The 23,798-nt window shown below is 38.5% G+C and overlaps 1 protein-coding gene across 1 annotated transcript in view; it reads right to left on the bottom strand.

Annotated features, from left to right (window-relative positions):
- Positions 1-4,026: 4,026 nt before the first annotated feature.
- The window catches only part of LOC126237473 (kinesin-like protein KIF13A), a 218,073-nt gene continuing 198,301 nt past the window's right edge, over positions 4,027-23,798 (bottom strand). The window contains exons 33-34 of the mRNA XM_049947615.1: positions 16,714-16,890; positions 4,027-7,518 (exon numbers count right to left, since the gene is read on the bottom strand). Coding sequence (XP_049803572.1) covers positions 7,433-7,518; positions 16,714-16,890 — 263 coding nt within the window. The 3' untranslated portion in view covers positions 4,027-7,432. The remainder of the gene's footprint in view (positions 7,519-16,713; positions 16,891-23,798) is intronic.

The raw sequence follows: 23,798 nt of genomic DNA, 5'->3' as shown, positions 1-23,798 counted from the left end.
TGGTTATGCTATCACAATGTCCATTGGCATTTAGGCTAGGTTGGTGTGTTGTGTGCTTCCTGTGACAGCGTCATCACATGACAAATTTTATTTAGGCTTCCTTTACGGTATTATAGATGCAGGAGAGAAGATGGAATATTAGAGCCCACGAAGTCCAGTTTGAAATGTGGAAAGCTCACATACTGTGCTCATATGAAATATCCAAATTCTTTACCAAGGTATATTTTTCAAAACCTTATTCAGTGTATATCTTCCATGCAGCTGACAACAAGCAAGTAAATCATTCATGAGCAAATGTTTTTATAAAAAAAGTATGCAATTCTGTTCTTTCTGAAGAACATCTTATCTTTGCTGAAAACTCATCTAATTAAAATGTTATTTTATTCAAAATGTTGTTGGTTACCAGAATGTTCCTATCTTAGAATGTAATCCTTTCAAAAATCCAATGCCATTGTACTGTGTTCCTGATTTTTCTGTTTCCAAAAATATACATTGCAATTAATTAATGAATCATCTCAGAAAATTTTAGTTTCCAGAAATTTATTTCTTGGCAGGTTTTGCTATGTTTGAGAGATAAAAGTGCACATCAAAATTCCACTTCGTAAAATGGACCCTGTCATTTTTGTCCTTTGAAGAACACTTAGTTTTCATTGAGCTATGTAACTCATTTCTCCTAAATACGACGTCTGAATTGCCACAGCTAATCAGATGTGGTGTGAACATTGAGCCACACAGGCGCACCAACTCCTGGTATGCATTGCTCAGCTAACGACCCATTTGCTTGATCTTGTCACAGTGTGCTGTTTACAGTGTCAGTTCAAAATGTTTAAGACAGTTGGTCCACCCACAGATTGTGAAATATGGTCAGTGTTTTTTTGACCACAAGAAACATTGCAGCAGAGGAAATTCATCAATAGATAAGAGAGGTCAATGGCCCAAATGTGATGAGTGATAGGAAAATGCATAAGAGGGTGAGAGCTTTCAAGGATGGGTGGGAAAATGTCCATCATGAACAACGATCATGCCGATCATCAGTGATCTCAGAATATTTGCTCAAAGCCGTGAACAAAAAGATTCAAAAAGCTCGGTGACTTACAATTTCAACTTAAGCACTGGAATTTCTGGATATGGGTAGCAAAACTTTGCACAGAATTCCCTCTGACAATTGCGATTTTGCAAACTGTGTGTGCAGTGGATTGTTAGGCTGTTTATCAAGGAACACAAAATGGGAAGAATGGCTTGTGCTCTTTATTCTTTTTGCACTGATATCGAAGGAAGGTTATCAATTTTTGGAGAACATTGTTATAAGGAACAATATAGAGGTTGAAACTTCCTGGCAGATTAAAACTGTGTGCCCGACCGAGACTCGAACTCGGGACCTTTGCCTTTCGCGGGCAAGTGCTCTACCATCTGAGCTACCGAAGCACAACTCACGCCCGGTACTCACAGCTTTACTTCTGCCAGTATCTCGTCTCCTACCTTCCAAACTTTACAGAAGCTCCTATAGAGGTTCCTCATACAACCCCAGCATCTAAACATCAGTCAATGGAATGGTGTCACAGGACATCACCAGTCAAAGTCAAGGCCCACCTACAATCTCAACACACAAGGTTATGGCAACTGTGTTTTGGAATAGGCATGGAGCCTTGTTAGTTGAGTTTTTGTAGCAAGGGACAACAATAAATGCAGCCACTGACTGCACTACCCAAATGAAACTTCAATGTGCAATGCAGAATAAGTGACACAGCCTTCTAATGTGTGGATTTTTTTGCTGCATGACAATGCCATACCTCATTCTGTCACTCACACTCAAAATATGATCAGATGTTATAGTTTGGAACAGACTGACAACCACTTCATAGTCCATATGTGACATCAAGTGATTTTTGCTTGTTCCACTACCTAAAGGCAAATGCTTCGCAAGAGACGATGAGGTGTGAGGTGGGGTGGGTGGGGGGAGAGACAGTTAAAGACTGGTTATTCTCATAGATGACAGACATCCATGAGTTACAGATAAAAAGCTTTTAGAACATTATGATAAATGTTTAAACAAATATGGAAACTATGCAGAATAACAGAGAAACATGCAAGGAAATAAATAAAATCAGTTTTCTGAGGGGGGAAAAATCTGTGATGGTTTGTGTTTTATAAGAAATCAGACTTTACTCTCCCAAATACCCCTTATGTGTACATATTAACTATTATAACTGTCCTTTATTTTTTCTCAAACATGCAAATGTGCTGTATTCAGAGAATTTATAAAAACCCTACAACTTATCTCTCATAGGTGATATGCACAAACCCACCGTCAGTCTAGGTGTGGATTCATAAAGTTATGTTTAAATAGTCTGTCTTGGATACACATCCTTTATGTATTGACACTTTTCTAGTGGGTGCCCAGGATTCAAAGAGTACAATCACTCTGTTAGCCAGCCAGCATATAGCTTTAATTAGGTTCATAGCATGTGCTAAGCAACCATCAAGCAATGTTCGCATAGTCAGTGTCCAAAATTCATCATGTAAAGTTCCTTGACAGTCAACATTATGTACAGCCACTTGATCATACTCAGTGTCAGTTGCACTTTGTTAGAGTGGTGTTTATATAGTGAGTCACTGCTGAGATACAGTCATGTGGGCTGGTCAGTAATTGAGTATGAGCAATGAATTACTGTCACTTGTTTGTGTAATTTAGACTCATCATAATCTTTGTCAGTTTACTTATCTGTACTATTACAAATGTGAAGTTTACAATATAAAAACTGATCATCATCAAGCTGTTGTATATAGGGAAATTGTGGTGCCAAAATTTGCCATAAAATGCAGGAAGAGAAACACCTAGCTCTGGGCTATGCCATTTTGATTTTCAACTTTCTGTCATTCCTATCAGTGGAAACTGGTACTACAACAATAACTGAATAAACTTTTGCTGCAAGATGGCACCTAGTCAACATGTCTATGTCATCACAATAAATGTCCATTTAGAATCACCAATGAAGCAAATACGGAATCATTCTAATGATGACATGACACAGGTTGCAGATGGGGAAATCCACTGACATAAGCAGCTTAAAAGCTGCACATTGTAATAGGTAACACCTTGAAATGAACATCTGGGGAAAGAGGTTCAAGGATGATAAAACCACAAGTAGGCTTCAAGATAATGGACATTCACACTTATCACAGAATGAGGATGTCGGAGGCCTGCCCTCTATCTAAAGCAGGATAAGCTACAATCTGTGGCAGACCTTGTGGCAGAGTACAATGCTGGCAAAGTCACAAGCATTTCGGAGAACTCTGTTCAGTGCCCACCATTGAATGTGGAGCTCCACAGCAGATGACCCCTACACGGTTCCATGTTGACCCAATGATTGCAACTGTGACTGCAGTGGGTATATGATAATTAAGACTGGACTTTGGCTAGACAGAAACCTGTCACCTGGTCAGATGAATCACATTTCTTGTTACACAAGTTTAATGGTCATACGCCATCATCCAGGTAAATGGCTGAGACCCTATCAGGCACTAGCTACATACCCATTAACTACAGTCCATATTTTATGAGAATTACGCAACCAGTGTGAAGCTATCTCCTGCCACACAACTTTATAAACCTACCAAGGATTTATTGGATAATGCCATGCAAAATCATTGCTGCATTGCTGTTCAAATTTTACGAACACACTGCTAAGCAGTTGCTGATGTTTAGAGTCATCAGTGTATTACATACACAACAGACCAGTTCATGATGGGAGAGACTATCCCTCATATATCTTACAGAGTTGTCAGTATTATTAGAGAAATTCAGTCTTATACAGTGGTTGATTGACAGTTACATTTCTCGTGCATCATTTGTAAAAGTAACAGGAGTGGGGATGGAGGAGATGATTAAATGGTACATTTTTGTGGGATGTAAAAATATAAATACTACTAATATTTTAGTAACATAAATGAGAAGTCTTACAAAGCTATAAATTTCATAAACAAATCTGCACAATTTTATTTGCAATAAAAAATAAAATACCTGACATTTCAACATAACAGTGACAACTCAACAGCCATCAATCACTGAAGATACATAATATAAAACTACGAAAGTAAAACATCAGAACAAGAGATCATTGTTACTTTTAAAACTGACAGTTCCTATTCCACAAAGTTTGATTCACATAATAAATGTAAACATTATAAATAAATAGGATGCAACCAGTCAATTTTAGTTAAATACTGCATGTGTATGTAGCATAAAGTTGCAAAATAAAACACAATCATTTTTCCCTGATTAATGAAAGACAAAATGTTTATTTACAAACAAAATGCTGTTTTCTGGTAAGAATGCAGCAGAAAAACATTTTTTTCAATAAATAATTCACCTCCCCTTATCCTCACTATAATGTTGAAAATCTGCCATACAAGTACATTCAGGGACTGGGTCAAGCCTCTTCAGAACAGTTAAAATGAAGCAGTTTGAAAGCACACATCATTACAGTTGTGGGCCCTCTTCAACAAATTGTCCCTTATTGTTATGAAAGTATGGCAAATACAAGTTTTGTACCAAGAAGATACAAAATGCTTTATTCACAATAAACACAGTAGGAATGCCTCTCTTTAATATAGTTTCTTAAACATTTAAATTGATTTCTGGCAATGTTTCTAAAACTGGAACGGTATTAGTGAAATGGACAAAATTTCTAGGATGGATTATGGTAAAATATTGTTAATGCAAATATTATGTCTGTTTTTGGAGAATTTTCTTTCCTTACACCTAAAATTTACATTAAGTCTGTGGACAGCTTTACATTGGACAAAATGTTTGGAGACTTTCTCCATACCTTCTGTTATCACAAGTATAAGAAAGCTTCAGGAGGGGGTTTCATATATGCACCAGTGAATAAAGTGTGCACTGTCTAATATGGATGTCCAATGTGTGTATCAATGTTAATGGAGAGAGAGAGATTGAGAGAATGAGAGCAACAGTAACTTTTGGCAATTTATACTTATGAAAAAATATTTTTACAGTTAATATTATGTGCAAAATGTTTCTTTATACAAATATAATTTTTACAGTTACTCTATGCAACATAGATACTGGAAATGTCCTTTACAGCTGTGTGTTTTCTCCAGTGTTCAATACTGTTTTACATGTTACAGATTTTCAGAACAAAACAGCAGTGCGGGAAATCACTATGTGATTTGCCAGTGCAAAGACCTCATAATAAGTCAACATGTAACTGCTGTCTGTAACATCTCTCTCCCCCAGCTTTCTGACTTTTTGCAGAAGTAAGTTAGGAAATCATCAGGTATAAAATATTACTACATTTTAATAAAATACACCCTCTTGTTAACAATATTTCAGTTCTGAACATAAAGTTTACAATATGTAATCCACTGTGAATAAATATATTCCTCATAGATGTGATGTGAAAGTAAAATTCCCTGATACAAGGACACATACATTTTGAAACTGCACAATGAAATTCTGTTTATATGCTAAACTGAAATAGATCAATTAATCAATTGGCAGCAGATCAATATGCATTTGTCAACCATGTGTTGTCCAAAAAGCATATTGTTTCCACCATTATACTGGTAGTTTTGATTTTGACATTGTTTTTTTTTTTACTTTTAAGATGTTCTGCTGTTGTAAATGTTTATTTGCTTTTCTACTATTGTTAAATACATGTTTCACTACAAATCTTGCTGTTACCATGGTGACATGATGAGCAAATCATTTATAACCATACAGTTATTGCTGTAAATCTATTCTCCTAAAATTGTAATATGAAAGTTGACAATGCATCTATCCATGGCATAAATAATCAATAAGGAAAAATATTAAGTTGTTGCTATCAGCACGCATGAGCAGCTACAAATTTCTGATTACTTAAATTTTAAGCTGCAGAATTGAATTAAGGAATGCTTGGAGTTATACAAATACGTAATTCCACTACTTAAATGAAAGTAGTTACTTGGAATGACACTGATCTGTAGGCATTTCAAAAGTTGCTGCTCAGGTAACTGGCATCAGTTAACAAACTATGCAGCATGTTAACTATTTCAGCATAGCTGCAAGTATGTAAATTTTGCGAAATAAAGCAGTATAATAGTTTACTGAATATCACAGCAAATTATACTTGTGTGTTGCCCTTCTTTCATCACAGAGTTTAAGTAATTATTTATCTCTTTGTTAAACTAAAAACTTTTTAAATTAATAAATAACTTACTTGACATTTTCTATTCTTCAGTAATTTTGCAGATATTCAAAATTTTCCTAACTATTTTGATCTTGTAAAATATTTGTACCAAAAGATGAATTAATGGCTATTGTTAACACAAAATCTCAATACCTCATGATTTCCACTGTGATCTACCCATCCACAAGCATTTCTCATTACTTGTAACAATTGTGCACCCAAAATAAAATTACATTCTTCCTCTTTAAAAAAACACACACATACCACATTAATAAAAAAGGGACAAAAAAGTCAGTCAAAATCAACCAGTATAGTGCACCTCTCACATCTTCCTTTTTTTTTTTTTGTTATTACGTGCTATATGGCTACTGGAAAATACTGTAGAAGCATTATTCATGGAATGCTGTATTGCAAAATAATGCAATTGCCACTGATTTGTTGCACTTTCAGTTATATTATTACAACAGTACAAAATGGCCACATCTCTGAGACCATACTACACTGAGTGATTGCTTGAACTTCATTTAAAACTACCTGACACAGTACAGAAATACTCAGAATTGGTGACATTGCTGTTTAGCAACAGTGGGAATGGATACAGTGCATTAATACCTGCAAGCAGCTTTTGTGTCCTTAGAAAGAAAACCACAATCTACTCCAATAATCCAGATGACTTATGAAAACATTGCTTTTCAAGTTCATCTACTGCACAAAACAGAGAACTGCAAATAAATATGCACAGTACTTTAAAAAAATCTTAATACCAGTGGCACATAACTATAAAAATGGAGGGAAATTGTATTGCAGTATGATCAGTAGTTCAGGATCAGCATTTGCCCTGTTTCTACAAGGTTTCAGATACTTATTTAGAAGTAAAATGTAAACAAAAACAAAAAAAAAAAGCTCCAGGTCATCATCTTTCTCACTACTTGGTAATTATATAATAGTTTCAGAACATAAGTGGAAATGAACAAAGAATTTAGTGAAAGAATTTTTGTTTTATACACTAAATAACAGGTAAGCCTACAATAAATAACAGATAGCTCTAAATCTGAAATTACACAGACTGTTGAGCCTCCGGTCTCAAAATATACACTCATATTCTACAAGTAAGATACTTATACAGTAATCTGTGCTCAGAGTGAATTTAGTTTGGAGTGAAAGTTGATGGCCATTTGGCTGGACAAATAACCAACAAGACTGTGCGATAAAATCTCAGCACAGCAGGCTGCTGCTGGCAGTTACTTCCTCGTTGTGGCTCGAGTACCCACTGTGCTTATACCTTCACCACGGCTACGGGATCGATGTAAGGTGGACAGGCCTTCACCTGAAATTTATGGAACAATATGAAGCAGTAATGAACAGTGCACTCTACAATTAAAAAGTAAACAATACAGAGAGAAGTAACATTTACCCTAAACTGTAATTACATATTATGTACACATGTAAAGCAAGGCTTGATTAAACAGAACAACAAAATCCTTTAACTATATTTCCCCAGAATGTTACAGTGAAACAAGGCATTACAAAAGAATATATTGCTGTCATTACTGTGTCTCAAACATTAAAACTATGATAACTGAAATATCACTATAAAAGTAACAATGTAGCTTCTTTCTTTGCCCATCTGATTTTTTTATATCGCTGTCATCATACTTCAGTATCCTACAGTCTCTAATTTGATCAAACTACTGATTATTAGATAAAAATAGTAGCTTCTATTATTTACATTGAAAATTGATACTTCTGTTTACCTAATAAAATATATGCTTTCACACATGGAAGCACCTTTTGCAATTACTGTTGACAATGATGACACTACGTAAACCGTGTGCATACAACTATTTTGAATCACACGGCATCTCATATACTTTGTCATGGAACATTAGTTATATACCCAACTAAAACAATGAAACAAATCAACTGTCACCACTTTACCATTTTAAACACAATATTTCAATGACCAAACGCCATTTTCATTGGGTCCTACGAGTTTCACAGATAGGTGTACTTGCTGCCTGGGCTCCAACCAGAATGTTAAATATTGTTTGTATCATGCCACTATTTATAGCAGAGTTTAATTCCTGATGTCCACTATGTCCTTCTATGCTCTTTTATTTTTCAGGCATCAGTATTCTGCGAAAAACAAGTTTTCTCAGCATCTTCCAACTCTTGTGGGTTGTGATGGCCAGTGAGATATCCATAAATTGAGTGCCAAACTACAAGCATTATTTAAAATGCAACTGCTGTCCATGTGTGCTATGTTTTCTGACATCCTTATTTCAATAGACTCCTGTCCCAGAAACTTGGCATTTGCACCACGGTACTGACCTCACTGTATTTCTTTTCGTGATTATACTCGAGGCAACGCTCAGTGACAGCTGATTTGCTTGGTTGTTTTAGTTGGGTATATCACTGATGTCCCTTATATCTCTCCTTGACTGCTCTGATAGTCTGCCCCGTGTAAGACATGCTGCATTCACATGGAATGCTATACACACACCACTTTCAGAGACCTAAATCGTCTACCAATCTTTTCAGTTATTGGACCAGCAGAAGGTATATAAGTTATTATTGATTTCTCTTCCTCAGTCTCAACTTCTCCCTCAGGTATTCTTAATTTTAACTGCATTGCCTGTTCAATTTGATGATCTGAGTCCCCACTCCTTTGGAACACTATTTGTAGGTGGTGCAATTCTTCAGTGAAGCTCTCCTTGTCTGAAAGTGTTATATCTGTTATGCACCAAATTTCTCTGTGGTAGACATGGTGGTTAGTGGTTAGTGCTTAACGTCCCGTCGACAACGAGGTCATTAGAGACGGAGCGCAAGCTCGGGTTAGGGAAGGATTGGGAAGGAAATCGGCCGTGCCCTTTCAAAGGAACCATCCCGGCATTTGCCTGAAACGATTTAGGGAAATCACGGAAAACCTAAATCAGGATGGCTGGAGACGGGATTGAACCGTCGTCCTCCCGAATGCGAGTCCAGTGTGCTAACTACTGCGCCACCTCGCTCGGTCTCTGTGGTAGACAGTGATGGCTTGACATTACATTGTGACCTAGGAATCCACCCATTTCTCTCTTAACTAACACATTATGGAAGGGCTGTTGGCCCTCTTTTTCAAGTTCCATCACAAATTTTATACTACGATGGGTGGAGTTTAAATGTTCCGAGAGAAGCTTTTCTGCTACTGAGATCACATGGCCAAACATGTTGTCCACATGCTGGAAGAAACACATTGGTTTCAACTTGGCTGATTCTAGTTCCTTTTGCTTCACAGTTTTCCATCTAAGGGTTCACCACAAGTGATAATGGACTATTCATCAGCAGGCCATCAGTTGTTCATAACATTTTCCATTGAACAGAAAATAAGTAGATGTGACAATATGCCTAAAAATTTCAGCAAACTAATCACTGTACATTTCTGCAATTAGCTTCAAGGAAACAGAAAACAAAAGTGTCTTAAAGAGCATGATTACATTGAAACTGACCATAATATCAACACCCTGGAGCCGCAATTGACCGAGGCGATTTACAATGTGAGTGGAGTTGTGGATGTGGTGTTTGCATTTCTGCATACACTGAGAATACATTTAAGGTACTTTGCCAGCTGGTATTTAGGTATACCAATATTACTAGCTACATCTCTCAGGGGAATTCCTTCATTGTGTACTTTAGAAAGACCATAAAATTGTAGTGAGACTGCTGCTAATGTTTTAAGACCCTTAATGACGTTTTGTGACAAGCCTGACTGACTGAGAAGAGTCAGTATCTTTCTCTTGATTTTAGTAGCAGGGTCAACACCTACCTGTCTGTATGCAATGTCAATCAAAAATCGTGTTACTGTAGTCCACACATGACATTAGGATCTTAGTGATACCCTTGCCGGCTGACAATAGTACATTTTGCTTGTCCTCCTGAAGATTTGTCAATGCTTCTTGCTCTCCCCTGCAGATGGTTGATCTCAGCATTGGCACCTTGGTAAGTGCTCTACAGGTTTTGTGGCAAAACTCTTCTGTCACTTCCAGCTGGAGAGAAGCTATAACATGCCCTACCGAGATGATATGATCTGCTATTGGTGCAGTTTTTCAGTGGGTGCACAATTTATCCCTTACCACAGATCTTTGCTGTATCTTAATTCATATTTCTGTCAGTGAGGATGAATCCCTGAATCTTGTCTTGCCTTTTTGTGCAAGCGACTGAATTTTGCTTCCTGTCATATACATGTTTTCAACTGCACTGATTCTGCATTCCAAGAATAGCAGAGAGCTTTGCTGACTTGTATAGATGGAGATGAAGAATTGCTTTTGAAGTGACATCTAGCATTCGTTGAGTGTCACAAATTCTTTCTTGGGCTACAGGCGGGCTCTCATATCACATTAACCATTTCTGTGCTTGCTTGTTAATGTGATATTTGATTTTAGCAACTTTAGGTACAACTTATTCATCTCAACATCTTGTTAGGAATGTCAACGTAGTGAGAAGTTGACCCTTCTTCTGGTGGAGCTTATCGGACTTCTGCACATTGTGGAATATCTCATCCACATTGAGTGAAGAGATGTGATCTGTCCTAGTGTTCTGCTGAACTGTTGTTCCCATTTTATGCACAATATTTCAATGACAGACCCGGCTATATCCGCTATTATGTGTACTTGCTGCCGGGACTCCAACCAGACTCTGAACTATTGTTGGTCTCACACCACTATTTGCAACTGAATTTGATTTGTAACATCCACTATGCTCTTTATGTTCCTTTGTTTTTCAGAGCGCACTCTGATATTCCATGAAATGCAATTTCTGTCAGGGACATGACAGTCAGCGAGATTTTAATAAATTCAGTGTCAGATCCCAAGCATTATTTAAATTGAAACCACCTCCCTATTTATTAGGTTTACTGACATCTTTATGTCAATAAACATTTTAATTATGCTGTCCCTAAAACTTGCCATTTGCACCACAGCACTGTTCTTATTTTACTGTATTTCATGATTATATTTGAGGCAATGCCCAGTGATAGTCTGATAAGTCACTGATGTTCCTTGCATCTCTGCTTGGTGGTTCTGATAGTCTACTCCTCATAAAAATCATTTGTGGTAGCCACTTGGAGTGGAACATCTTAAGTATTCCTGTAACATTTAAACGCCATCCATTGCAATAGAAAAATTCATGAAGGAACTCCAACTACCTTTCCTCAGTGCCTTATTTAAGAGATGAATGCATGGATCTCTGGGTTACAGTGTATATAGAAAACCTACACACACTGAACTCTGTCCCCACACCTCATGCCATCACCATCTGACAAAGAAATTCAGTGCAAAAGACCCTTGCATAGAGCTCAAATACTTTCAGGCATGGAGAGCTTTGCTGAAGCATTACACCACCTACGAATAATGTTTCAAAGAAATGGGCACCCCAGATCATCAGACTTAATAGGCGATGCAGTCAAATTCAATAATGTTTGGAAGAAAAAGAAAAAAAAAAAGAAAAAAGAAAAAGAAAGATTGAGACAGAAAGAGAAGCCAAATATTGCATATCCACCTTATACTTTCCAATATCTCAAATGATTGGTAAACTCCTATGGAAACATGGCATCAATTATATTTTGCTCCCCTCAACTAAGATAAAAATTACTTTTTGTAATGTAGGTCTCCAAAAGCTCACATTTCAGGATAATGTGGAATGTCTTACGTCGGGCAGACTATGAGAACAGTCACGGAGAGATGCAAAGAACATGAGCAATACATCTGACTAAAGGAACCAAGCAAATCAGCTGGTGCCAAGCACTGCCCTGAATATAATCGTGAAATGAAATGAAATGTAGTGAGACCAGTATTGTGGTGCAAATGTCAAATTTCTGGAACAACATAATTACAGAGCCTATCAAAATAAAGATGTCAGAAAACCTAGTAAACAGAGATGGCAGTTCCAATTTAAATAACTCTTAGGGTCCGGCATTCAAATACCAGCGTTTTGGCCATACAATGCTGAGTTGCAGTGACGAAGCAACTTGTGAGAAGTGTGGAAAGACAGCCCATGACGCTGGGACAGATTGTCCATCTCCAGCAGTCTGTATTAACTACTCTGGAAGCCATCCAGTCTGGAGCCAAGCCTGCCTGTTTTTGCAGAGGAATGCAAAATTCAGGAAATCAGAGTGACTAAGCGGATCCTGTAGGCAGAAGCCAAAACAGACTATCAGGCGATGAAACCCCCTGTCTTTGCCACTTCTTATGCTTCGTGGGTGCAGAAATTTGTTACTAGGGTCAACACTTCAACTCAGACGACGTCCAGTGTTCCCTTATTTACCTCTAGCACCTGTACTTGCACATGTATGTGCCAGAGTAAAGCAAAAGACATAGCGATTCAAACAACTACAAGGGAAGAGACCAGTAATGCTTCAACAGTGCACAGCCCGAAGGCACCACAAAAGCAGTGTGTCCCTCAACACCAAGTTTCGTCGAAGAAATGTGGCTCTCACCACCTCCTTTCCCCTTCATCCTTGCTGGGAAAGCGAGCAGGGAAAGGATCCCAACTTACGGGTCAAAAGCTGACCCGGGTGCCATCAGATGTCATTCTGGCATGTCTGCCTCATGATGAGAACATAATCGATTTTGATGCCTCATCATCAGACCCAGTCAGCCCCAAAACTGCACCTCACTCTACAAGTGCCTCACCACCTTGGCACAGATACGGGTAAATCGAGACCACATTGACAAAATGGCTACCATACTTCAGTGGAATATAAATGGATACAGGACTCATCTGGTGGAACTGAGACTCCTTGTAAAGGACAGACCCTTTTGCCTCTGCCTTCAAGAGACTCATTTTAAAGAGACTGACACCTTTACTTGGAGGTTATCACCTTTATAGAAATGATGACCTTACTGGTGGCAGGGCAAAAGATGGCATTGCAGTGTTCATAAAGGACACTTTGCACTCCTCACCTATTCCCTTAACAACAACACTACAAGTGGTTGCTGTTCAGATAGTGGCCCATGTTGACATCACAGTGTGCTCTGTGTACTTACCACCCCACAAGCCCCTTGATAGTAGGGTCCTCACTCATCTTCTTGGTGAACTACCATGACCCTTTCTCCTTTTGGGGGACTTCAATGCACACAGTGCACTGCACTATGGGGTTCTAACACCACATGCCCCAAGGGTCAGGTACTTGAGGATATGCTACACACAACAGATCTTATACTGCTGATCATGGGTCAAGCCACACATTTTAGCAATGCTACAGGTTTGTCTACAGCCATAGACCTCTCCTTCTGCTCGCCTGCTCTTGAGGACACTGCTCAGTGGGCAGTGCATGGTAGTGACCATTTCCCAATCTGGATCCATCTGCCTAATGGAGCAGATACTGAAGAAAGCCACTGAGATGGTTATTCAAGAAGGCTAACTGGATGCTTTACAGGCAGTTAGCTGTTTTTGAGCAATGTGACGGGATCCAGGACTGGGTGGATCACATTACAGCTGTGATTCACCATGCTGTTGATGCATCCATCCCAAAGTCTGTGGAAGTGTGCCTAGAAGGTGACCTGCCCCTTGGTGGAATGATGAGTGTCGCTTTGCAATCAGGAACAGAAGGGCAGCAATGCGCAGATTCAATCGATGCCCTAAGGATGAGAATCTTGCAAACTTTCGAATGGCGCTCGCAAAGGCGAGGAGAATAATTTGGGAGAGTAAGTAGAGGTCTTGGCAAGAGTTCCTGAACTCCATCAATAGGTCCACACCTGCATGCAAAGTATGGGAAGCCATTAGGAGGATCTCGAGGCACAACTCTTGACCGCCAAATAGCAGCTACATGAATACAGGGGTCTCTTGTAACTTCAACAATGGATATAGCTCAGATAATGGCTGAATCATATAAATCCATTATGCCCGATTCCAGCCAGGATCCCACCTTCCACCAATATCAGGAGGCACAGGCGAAAGCTGCTCTTGATTTCTGTTCCACCAACATGGAAGAATACAACCAGCCTTTCTCTCTGTGGGAGTGACCCCCGGAAACAACCAAATAACCTACAGCATGTTACAACAGTTGGACCGATGGTCAAAGGAAGTCCTCCTTCAGCTCTTCAATAAAATTTGGATAACTGGTGACTTTCCAAACTCGTGGAAGGAATCTATTTTAATCCCAATTTTAAAACCAGGAAAAGATTGGACAGACCCTGGTAGTTATCGTAGTATTAGCCTGACAAGCTGCGTAGGAAAGACACTGGAGCGTATGGTCAATCGGTGCCTAGTGTCGGTTCTGGAAACCGGCTCCCTACTCAGTCCCTCCCAGGGTGGGGTCAGGAGGTATCGCTCCACTCTTGATAACCTGACAGTGCTCAAAGTGGCCATTCAACAAGCTTTCCTTCATAACCAACACTTTATCAGTGTTTTCTTCGATTTGGAAAAGGCCTACAATACTATCTGGAGGCATAATATTTTGTTGCAGCTCCACGTTTTAAAACTGGGGGACACCAATCTTACTTTTAAGGAAAAGGTGAAGTATCTGGGTCTTATCTTTGATGAGAAGTTAACATGGTTGCCACATCTTAAAGAACTGAAACTGAGATGTCTCAAGGTCTTAAACATCCTTAAATGTGTTTCACAGGTCTTGGGGAGCTGACAGCATGTCTGCTCCAACTTTATAAGGCCTTCGTGTGACCTCGACTTGAATATGGATGCCATATTTATGAGTCAGCAAGGCCTTCATACCTTAAAATGCTGGCTGCAGTGCACCTCAAGGGTATTAGGCTGTCAACGGGGGCCTATCGTATGAGCCCTGTTGTTATTTTGTGTACAGAGGCTGGTGAGCCTCCGCTGTCTATTCGACATCTTCTCGTGGTACACCAAGCATATAGAGCTTTGTCCATTCCTACATAACCAGCATGCAGTTACGTTGTTCAGCCACTGGAATGGCTGTTCGATCATCAACCACAGGCAACACGGCCATTTGGGGTCCATGCAAGGGAGAGCCTTGAATTATTACAGGTGAGGGGCATTAAGGTCCAAATCCAGGGGTGGAGTATGGTGTCCCCCTGGCTACTACCAAGGCCTAGATTGCTTTTAGAACTAACTGCCTACAAGAAGCATTGTACCCCAGACCATGTTTCTAAAATTAATGAAATTTTACGTAGCCACCCAGATTTTATTACCATCTACACGGATGGTTCTAAGCAGGGAGATGTTTTTGGTTGTTCTGTCGTGTTCCCCGACACTATGCTCAGGATAGGGCTCCCAGGGCAGTTTTCAGTTTATTACGTGGAATTGTTTGCTATCCTGGGGGTGATGGAGCAGATGAGACAGCACCGTGACAAAAAATTTATCATCTTCTTTGGTATAACATTAATGCAAGGGTGCTGATGACCTAACTGTTTAGTGTCCTCCACCATAAATCATCATCAGCATCATCATCATCATCATCACTATCATCATCACCGGCATTCAATTTGTTAATATCTCGCTGGCTATCACAACCGCCAGAGTTGGGAAACACTGAGAGAATATGTCTTTTGTGCAATATCAGTGGGAGCTCTGAAAAATAAAAATGCATCAAAGGGCATAGTCGGTGTGAGGTATAGGACTCTGGTATAAATGGCATCAACAACAGTTCACAGTCTGTTTGTAGTCCAGACAGCAAGTACACACAACAGCAAAACTTGCAGCACCTAAAGAAGATGGCTGGGCCAGTAGTCAAAATATTGTGCATAAAATGAAAGCAACAACTCGGCAGAGCACCCAGGAACACACTATTATTCAACATCTGTGGTGTTATATGCAAAATTTATAAATGGTCGCTTTCATAATTCTGCTTTAATTCAGTGAAAGGAGTTTGTGTGCATCACCAGTTTAGTACTGTTGTGTCTGACTCACATTTGACTAGTTGTCCGTTTACTCTTTCACACCTGGGGATTTAAATCAATGCCTACGAGCAGCCAATGTCTGTAATTACTTTTTGTCTTAATTCATAGTGGCTGCTGGGTTGAAATGGTATTATCATACACTGTAAGGTGGCATACAGAGTATGGAGATGAATGCAGATGATGGGTAAGAGACGGAAGGGAGAAGCAAAATGAAATTTCAAGCCACAGAATAGGTATGAAGTGCAGAGACAATTAAAGGACAAACTGGGAATAGAAGAATATTTAAACATAAGTGTAGATGGTAAGCAACAGGAAACTGTCAAGAAACATTGATCAACAGATGATTCCACATGATATGAGAGAGTTTAACAAGGTAGAAAATAAGTAAATGTGAAAGAGAGATGAGGCATAGGCACAGACTAAGTGTGATGGTTGAAAGGTAGTACACAACTACAATAGAGATCAGAAGAGGTCAAGAGAACACTGAAAACAAAAACATGTTGTACAACAAACAGCCACCTGCAGAGGCCTGACATACTAATCTGGGAGGATGACTCCTTATCAGTTCTGAATGTCTGTGTTTCTTTTTTTTCCAGCCTAGTAAAAAACAGCATTTACACTTGCACAGTACACTTTGAAAATATTACTGACAAAAGCAATAGGCATACCTCTACTGCTGCTTCTCTTCATTGAACCACTAGGTGGAGCCGATTCAGATTGTCGATTTCCAGTCCTCATGGCACGGCCTCGTCGATCTTGTATTAATTTATCTGCTCGTACAAAAATTCCACACTTTGGTTTGCAAGTGAAATACCGCACGCCCTGCACAGTACCATCATTCTTTCCTGCAAAAGGGAAGGGGTGCCTGTGATCACATGGCGACATGATTACAGTGTGGGAGACCCTTTACATTAAATGTGAAACTCTTTCATTCAGCACTCTTCATTTAAGTTCATCATGAGGGATGCAGATACAGCATGCTAAAGTTGTCATAATTATCTGACTCACAGCTAAAAAATCAATTACAAGGTGATGTAATTTCTTTAAAAATTTCCTTTGAAGTGTTTAATAAACTGTCAGTTAAGAAATGGTAAATGTAACAGTTATAACAACATGGTTCCCATGACTCTTACTCCACTTTTCCATTTGCTTATCCCAGTCTTCAAAGCAATGACAAAATTTCAATTCTGTTCCCCAGATGATGCCTTTTTAGTGGCCTTAAAACTGTTCTGTTTGAGATGTTCTTTAATTTTTGGAAATAAAATATTCATATAAATATTATAAAATATTCACATTCCGGAGAAACAGGGGTATTCAAGGATGGTGTTTCTTGTTCAGACTGAAAGCTCCTTGTTAATGATAGTCATATGAGTGGATACATTATCATGTTAAAGCATCCACAACCTATATATATATATATAACTTACAAGAATTTAACTGGGTAACATCTTTGATAACTGCCAACATTTTGACAGTTGAACGCCCTGCTATCTGTCAGAAAGCAGCAAGCAGTTAATAGTCTGTGGTGATTATGACAGGAAAACTGATATGGAGACCTTATTTGGATCCTACAATTTAATCATTTAATCTAACTCTCCAACATGGGTGGGTAAAGACAGCAGGACCCTAATAGGTACTTTTTTCATGAAGGTCAAAGCAAGGAAATAACTATATACCCAGTAACATATACTCTTTCTCATCATGATGTGCAGTTAGAATAAATGAGATAATGCCTTACAGTACAGAACCTTCTCAGCAGAAATCAGTTATGATACTTAAGGATAGTTAACAAGAGATGACCTGGTGTGAAATTTATAGTGAACCAGATTCTCACATAAAAATCTGTTCCATGATTAATTCACATCATTATTTGGAAATAGCTTTCTGCTTAAGCTAATCAGACATTAAATGTACAAGTAAAAAACCATGGATCACTAGAGGGATTAAAGTATCTTGTGAACGGGAAAAAACTATTCAAAATTACTACAAAAAGTTATTTTAAAAAATCAAGAAACATGCACATTATGCAGAAGCCAATAATTCGAACAACAGACTTAAGGCTATATGGAATGTAGTGAAATGATAGACAGAAAAACTGGCCAAAGAGCAGGATAACATCACTACTGACTTAAACGGAAGAGCTATAAATGATGAGTTGCAGGTAGAAAATGTGTTTAATGGTCATTTCTCATGTATAGTAAAAGATATAGGGATAAACAGTTGATGAGGTGCAAGTAGCAAATGTGTTTAAACGAACATTTCCTAAGTATTGTAGAAGATAAAGGGATAAACAGTTCAAGGGAAAAAGCACAGCAGTGCAAACTGTTTCATTTGAAGTTAAGAAAATTAGATAGTCCCTCCAAACTAAAAGTTCATATGGATTGGATGGTGCTTCCGACAGAACACTAAAGATTTGTTCCCATACAATAAGCCCTGTCTTATCTGAAATATGCAACTCATCATTTACTCAAGGCATTTTTCTAAGAGACTGAAATGTGCCGTTGCTACAGTGCTCTTTAAGAGAGATGATAAGAGAGATGTCAATAACTGCTGGCATGTTTCGCTACCTACTTACATTATTTTCCAAAATCTTAGAGAAGGTGACATATTCCAGAATAATATCCCACCTATGTAACAATAATATCATCTGTAAATCACAGTTTGGATTTCAGAAGAGTTGCTCTAATGAGAATACCATTTAGATGTTCACCCACCAAATTTTACAAGCATTAGTAACAAAATAGCATCAGTTAGTATTTTCTGTGACCTATCTAAAGCATTTGACCGTGTGAACCACAATATCTTCCTAGATAAACTGAGATTTTATAGCACTGATGGCATAACTAAATAATATACAATGTCATACCTAACCACAAGAATACAGAAAGTTGCACCTAGTAGTTTAACCAATGTAATCAGGGAAGATTTTTCTGAATGGAGAGCAATCGCATATGGAGTTCCCAAGGCTAAATCTACGTCCGCCATTGTTCTTCATATATGTAAAAGATCTTCTGTCTATTATGCAAACACAGTATTAGTTTTTTTGTAAATAACATTAGTATTGTAATCAATCCAAGCAGGCACACAGCAACAGTAGAAATAGTAAAAAATGTTCTTAACAGTGTCACTGACTGGTTTCCTGCAGATGGTCTTGCTTTCAATTTTGAAAAGATACAACATATTCAATTATGAACATCTAGAGGTATTACATAAATAAGTGTGCAGACAGTGTGGAAATAATAAATAGGGAGGAAACTAAGATTTTTATGTGTCCATATTGATGGGAATTTAAACAGGAAAAAGTTCATTTTAGAACTTTTAAAACAACTTAGTTCAGCCATATTTTCACTTAGAATCATTGCAAATCTTGGGGAGAAACAAGTCACTAAGTTGACATGTTTTGCAGATTTTATTCATTAGTGTCATATGGAATACTGTTCTGAGGTGATTCATCTTTAAGAAAGAGTCTTCATTGCTCAGAAATGTGCTGTATGAGTAATATGTGGTGCTCACCCATGATCATCTTGTAGGCATCTGTTTAAGGATTTGGGCACTCTGGCTACTGCTTCACAGTACAGTTATTCCATCATGAAATTTGTTTTAAATAATCCACTGCAGTTCAAAAGGGATAATGTAGTAAATATGAGGGCCATTCATAAAGTAAAGAATGCTTATTTTCTACAGAAATTTTTAATTAATATTTTTTATTTAATCATGTCAGAAACACACACTATAGCTTACAAGTTATACAAAATGTTCCAAGACATGGTACTATAAGCATTACAATTACAATTAAATGCAGCGTGACCAGTATGCAGCAACTTTGCATGCTTTCTTGGTGGCATCGATGACATTCTGTGGCTTGCACGACGTTGGGCATAGGCTGCAGACAAGAAGGTGACTCATTGTCTGTTCTTCACCACACTCACATCCCGTGGAGTCGCATGCAAATCCCCACTTTTTAATGTCAGTCTTCGTTCTTCCAACTCCAGAATGCAGCCTATTGAGGGTCTTCCATATTGACCAGAATTTTTTTGTGACCTGATGGGAGGCTTTTGGTCGGGATTATCCACCCTGCAAGGTGGCTGGATCTGGAACACCATGAGTCGAGTCTGAAGTTCGAAGGTGGTTCAGTGAGGCTTTCAGTTGAATGGTGAAAGCTTTTCCTTGACTCGAGCCTTGGTACTGCTGGCTGATACCCGTGTAGTGCGTGGGTCTTCAGATTCAATGCCTTAGACTTTTCCAGTCTGGATGCACATTCACGATGGATATATGGAGGTGGGATGCCCACTAGACAATAAACTTTATCAAGTGGTGTGTATCTCGAACATCCCGTAATGAGTCTGCAGGTTTCATTCAAGGTGATATCCATTTGTTTAGCATGACTACATCTGCACCACACAGGGCAAGCATATTCTTCAGCTGAATGACAAAGAGCTACAGCAGAAGTTCTTAACATGTGAGGATGCGTCCCCCATGTTGAAACCAATAATTTCCGGAGAATGTTGTTCCCTTCAGACATCTTCCGTTTGGTGTTCAAGCAATGTCTTCTGTAGATAAGTGCTTGATCAAGAGTTACTCCAAGATATTTGGGAGTGAAGCAGTGTTCTAATTGCTTACCTTCCCAGAACATCTGCAATTTCCTTGCTGCATGTCTATTTATAAGATGGAAAGCCTGAATCTGTGTTTTTGCTGGATTTGGCTTCAGCTGATTGTCTTGGTAATAGCCACTTCGAATTTCTAGAGCATGGGAGAGCTTGTCTTCAACATGTTCAAAAGATGTTCCTTGAACCACTAGAGCGGCATCACCAGCATCTTTGTCCCTTGTGGGCAGGGCTGATCATTTGTGCAGATGTTAAATGTATAGGAGCTAGCACACTCCCTTGTAGAAGGTCATTCTTTACATTCCTCCATCTGCTCCGCTTACCTTGAAATTCAACAAAAAACCTTCTGTTCTGAAGAAAGCACTCAATCATTTGGGAGAGTTTGTAATCCCCAGTTATGTTTTATGTTAAGCACTTCATTTAGCAGTGTGTGGTGGTTAACAGTATCATAGGCTTATGTCAAGTCAATAAAAGCTACACCAGTGACTTTGTTGTTTTTATAGCCATCTTCTATATATTTTGTTAGGTGAAGTACTTGTGAAGTACAGCTTCTCCCTGGTCGAAATCCAGCTTGTTCTGACATGAGCAATGGTTCTACCACATCAGACAGTCTGTCCATAATCGTTCTTTCCAAGATTTTAGATAAATGACACAGTAAGAAGATTAGTCAGTAGTTGTTGGGATCGCTTGCATTCTTGCCAGGCTTGAGTGTTGCAATAACTCTGGCTTTTCTCCACAATTTGGGGATTTTGCAGTAGCTGATTCAACTGTTGAATAAGTCCAAGAACTATTGCTTACTGACAGGACCAAATCTTTTAAGTTGTTCGATGCAGTCATCCATACCTGCCACCTTACCAGTTTTGCATTTATTCAGTGCTCTATTCAGATCTTCCATTGTGAGATGGTAAGAGAGTATGCTGTTTTCCTGGCACATCAGTTTACGCAAAGTAAAATTTGAAAACAAGCTGAAAAAGTTTCTCCATATCAACTCCTTCAATTCTGTAGAAGAATTTATATTATTGTAATGTGTAAAGGGTGGTGGGTAAGAATACTAACTCATGTCTGTATTTAATAATAATAACAATAAAATAATAATAATAATAAACAAAAGACATAAATGTTCAGTATTTAGCTGTGTTTACAAAATAATGTGTGATGTTAATTTAAAATGCTTGTTCCACATCATTTCATTATTATTTACCATGCAAATGATCCATGGTACATGAAACTACCCAACAAACTAAGCCTGTCATTTTGAAGGCACAAATTCAGTGTGAGATGGTTGTGCAAGGCAATTAGTCCTCAGTAGGTGGGGTTATGCTGACCTGGTAACATAATATGGCATTTTCAGAACAACAACCAAACACTATAAACAACTAGTGCCACCAGAAAATCAAAAATGACCAATATCGTAAGTTACAGACAGTGAATATTACTTATCAGTAGATGAGTAAGTAGCAGTATCTCTGCCCCTCTGTTGCACAACCAAGGAGACAGCAGGACTTGAAGCAGAATTTTGTTGCCATGTTGGGCAATCTAGGTGGCCAACTCAATTCACTCGAACTGTTCAGAATGTTCTCAAAACAGTCACGAACAATTGTGGCCCAGTGACATGGTGCATTGTCATCTTACCAGCTGAGATTGGGACTCATCTGACCAAGCCACAGTTTTCCAATCATCTAGAGTCCAAACAATATGGTCATGAGCCCAAGAGAGGTGCTGCAGGTAATGTTGTGCTGTTACCAAAGGTACTCACGTCACTGATCTGCTGCCATAGCCCATTAACACCAAGTTTCACCACACTGTCCTAAGGGATATGTTTATCATACATCCCACATTGATATCTGCAGTTCTTTCATGCAGTGTTGCTATACAAATGATGCTGCTCTTGTTCATTAAGTGAAAGGCGTAAGCCATTGCACTGTTTGTGGTGAAAGGTAACACCTGAAATTTGGTATTCTCAGCGAACTCTTGACACTGTGGATCTTGGAATATTGAATTCCCTAATAATTTCTGAAATGGAATGTCCTGTGTGTTTAGCTCCAACTACAATTCAGCATTCAGAGTCTGTTAATTCCCATCATGCAGCCAAAATCATGTTGGACACCATTTTGCATGAATCACCTGAGTACAAATGACAGACCCACCAACACCTGAGTACAAATGACAGCCCCACCAATGCACTGCCCTTTTATACCTTGCGTATGCAATATACCACCATATGTATATGTGCATATCACTATCCCACAACTTATCACCTCAAGTGTACTTTTCTTATAAAGCTTGCACATGGGTGAGTCTGCTAATAAATTCATCAATAAATACTTTAGGCCACTTAAATCGTAGATAAATATTTTATGGTAGGTGGGAAACTATTGAAAATGTGTGTTCCTGAATAATGGTCACCTTGCTGGGTCAAAGTGGTTATGTCTTCATGAAGGCTGTTATTTCTGGTATTTATTCCATGAACTAAGTTGTTGATTTCAACCGGAGATAAATTACTTATGATAAATTTCATACAGGAATAAGTACACTGTGAAGTACTAGTTAGGACACAGTTCTGTAAATGGGCTTCTGAAAGATGAATTCAAACTATATGCTTTTGTCCTGATGAGTTCCACAGAATATGATACCATGTGAGACTGAGGAATAAAAGTAAGTAATGTCTGCCAACTTTTTTATGTTTAAAACACATATGCCTGATAAAATTCTCATAGCAAATAAAGATTTGTCTGTATATTTCAGCAGTTCTCTTGTAAGCTTCTCCCAACTGCATGTATTATTAGGTTTAATCCAAAGATTGAACACTGTCAATCACCTCTACCTGCATGTCCTGCATGTATATATTTTAGGCCTATGTTGTACAGAAACCTCTTACAGTTTCTGCACTGCATATACTGATATTTTTTAAATTTATATCCACTTCCCTGCTCCATACAGAGCTATTCACTGTTATTTTTATATCTGGACCATTCATTCAACACACAAAGAGACCAAGGTCTTTTTTATTACTATTTAATTTTCATCGTGACAGTTTACTTCCAGACAAAACCTTCTTCATGGGTCTTTCTACCAAAAAATTCAATTTTTATTTATCTATTACTATCATCCCAGGTGCCTTAAATGCGCAAATGTACAATATACAGGGC

The sequence above is a fragment of the Schistocerca nitens genome, chromosome 2 (assembly GCF_023898315.1).
Source record: "Schistocerca nitens isolate TAMUIC-IGC-003100 chromosome 2, iqSchNite1.1, whole genome shotgun sequence".
NCBI lineage: Eukaryota > Metazoa > Arthropoda > Insecta > Orthoptera > Acrididae > Schistocerca > Schistocerca nitens.
This window is presented reverse-complemented; position numbering and strand designations above follow the sequence as displayed.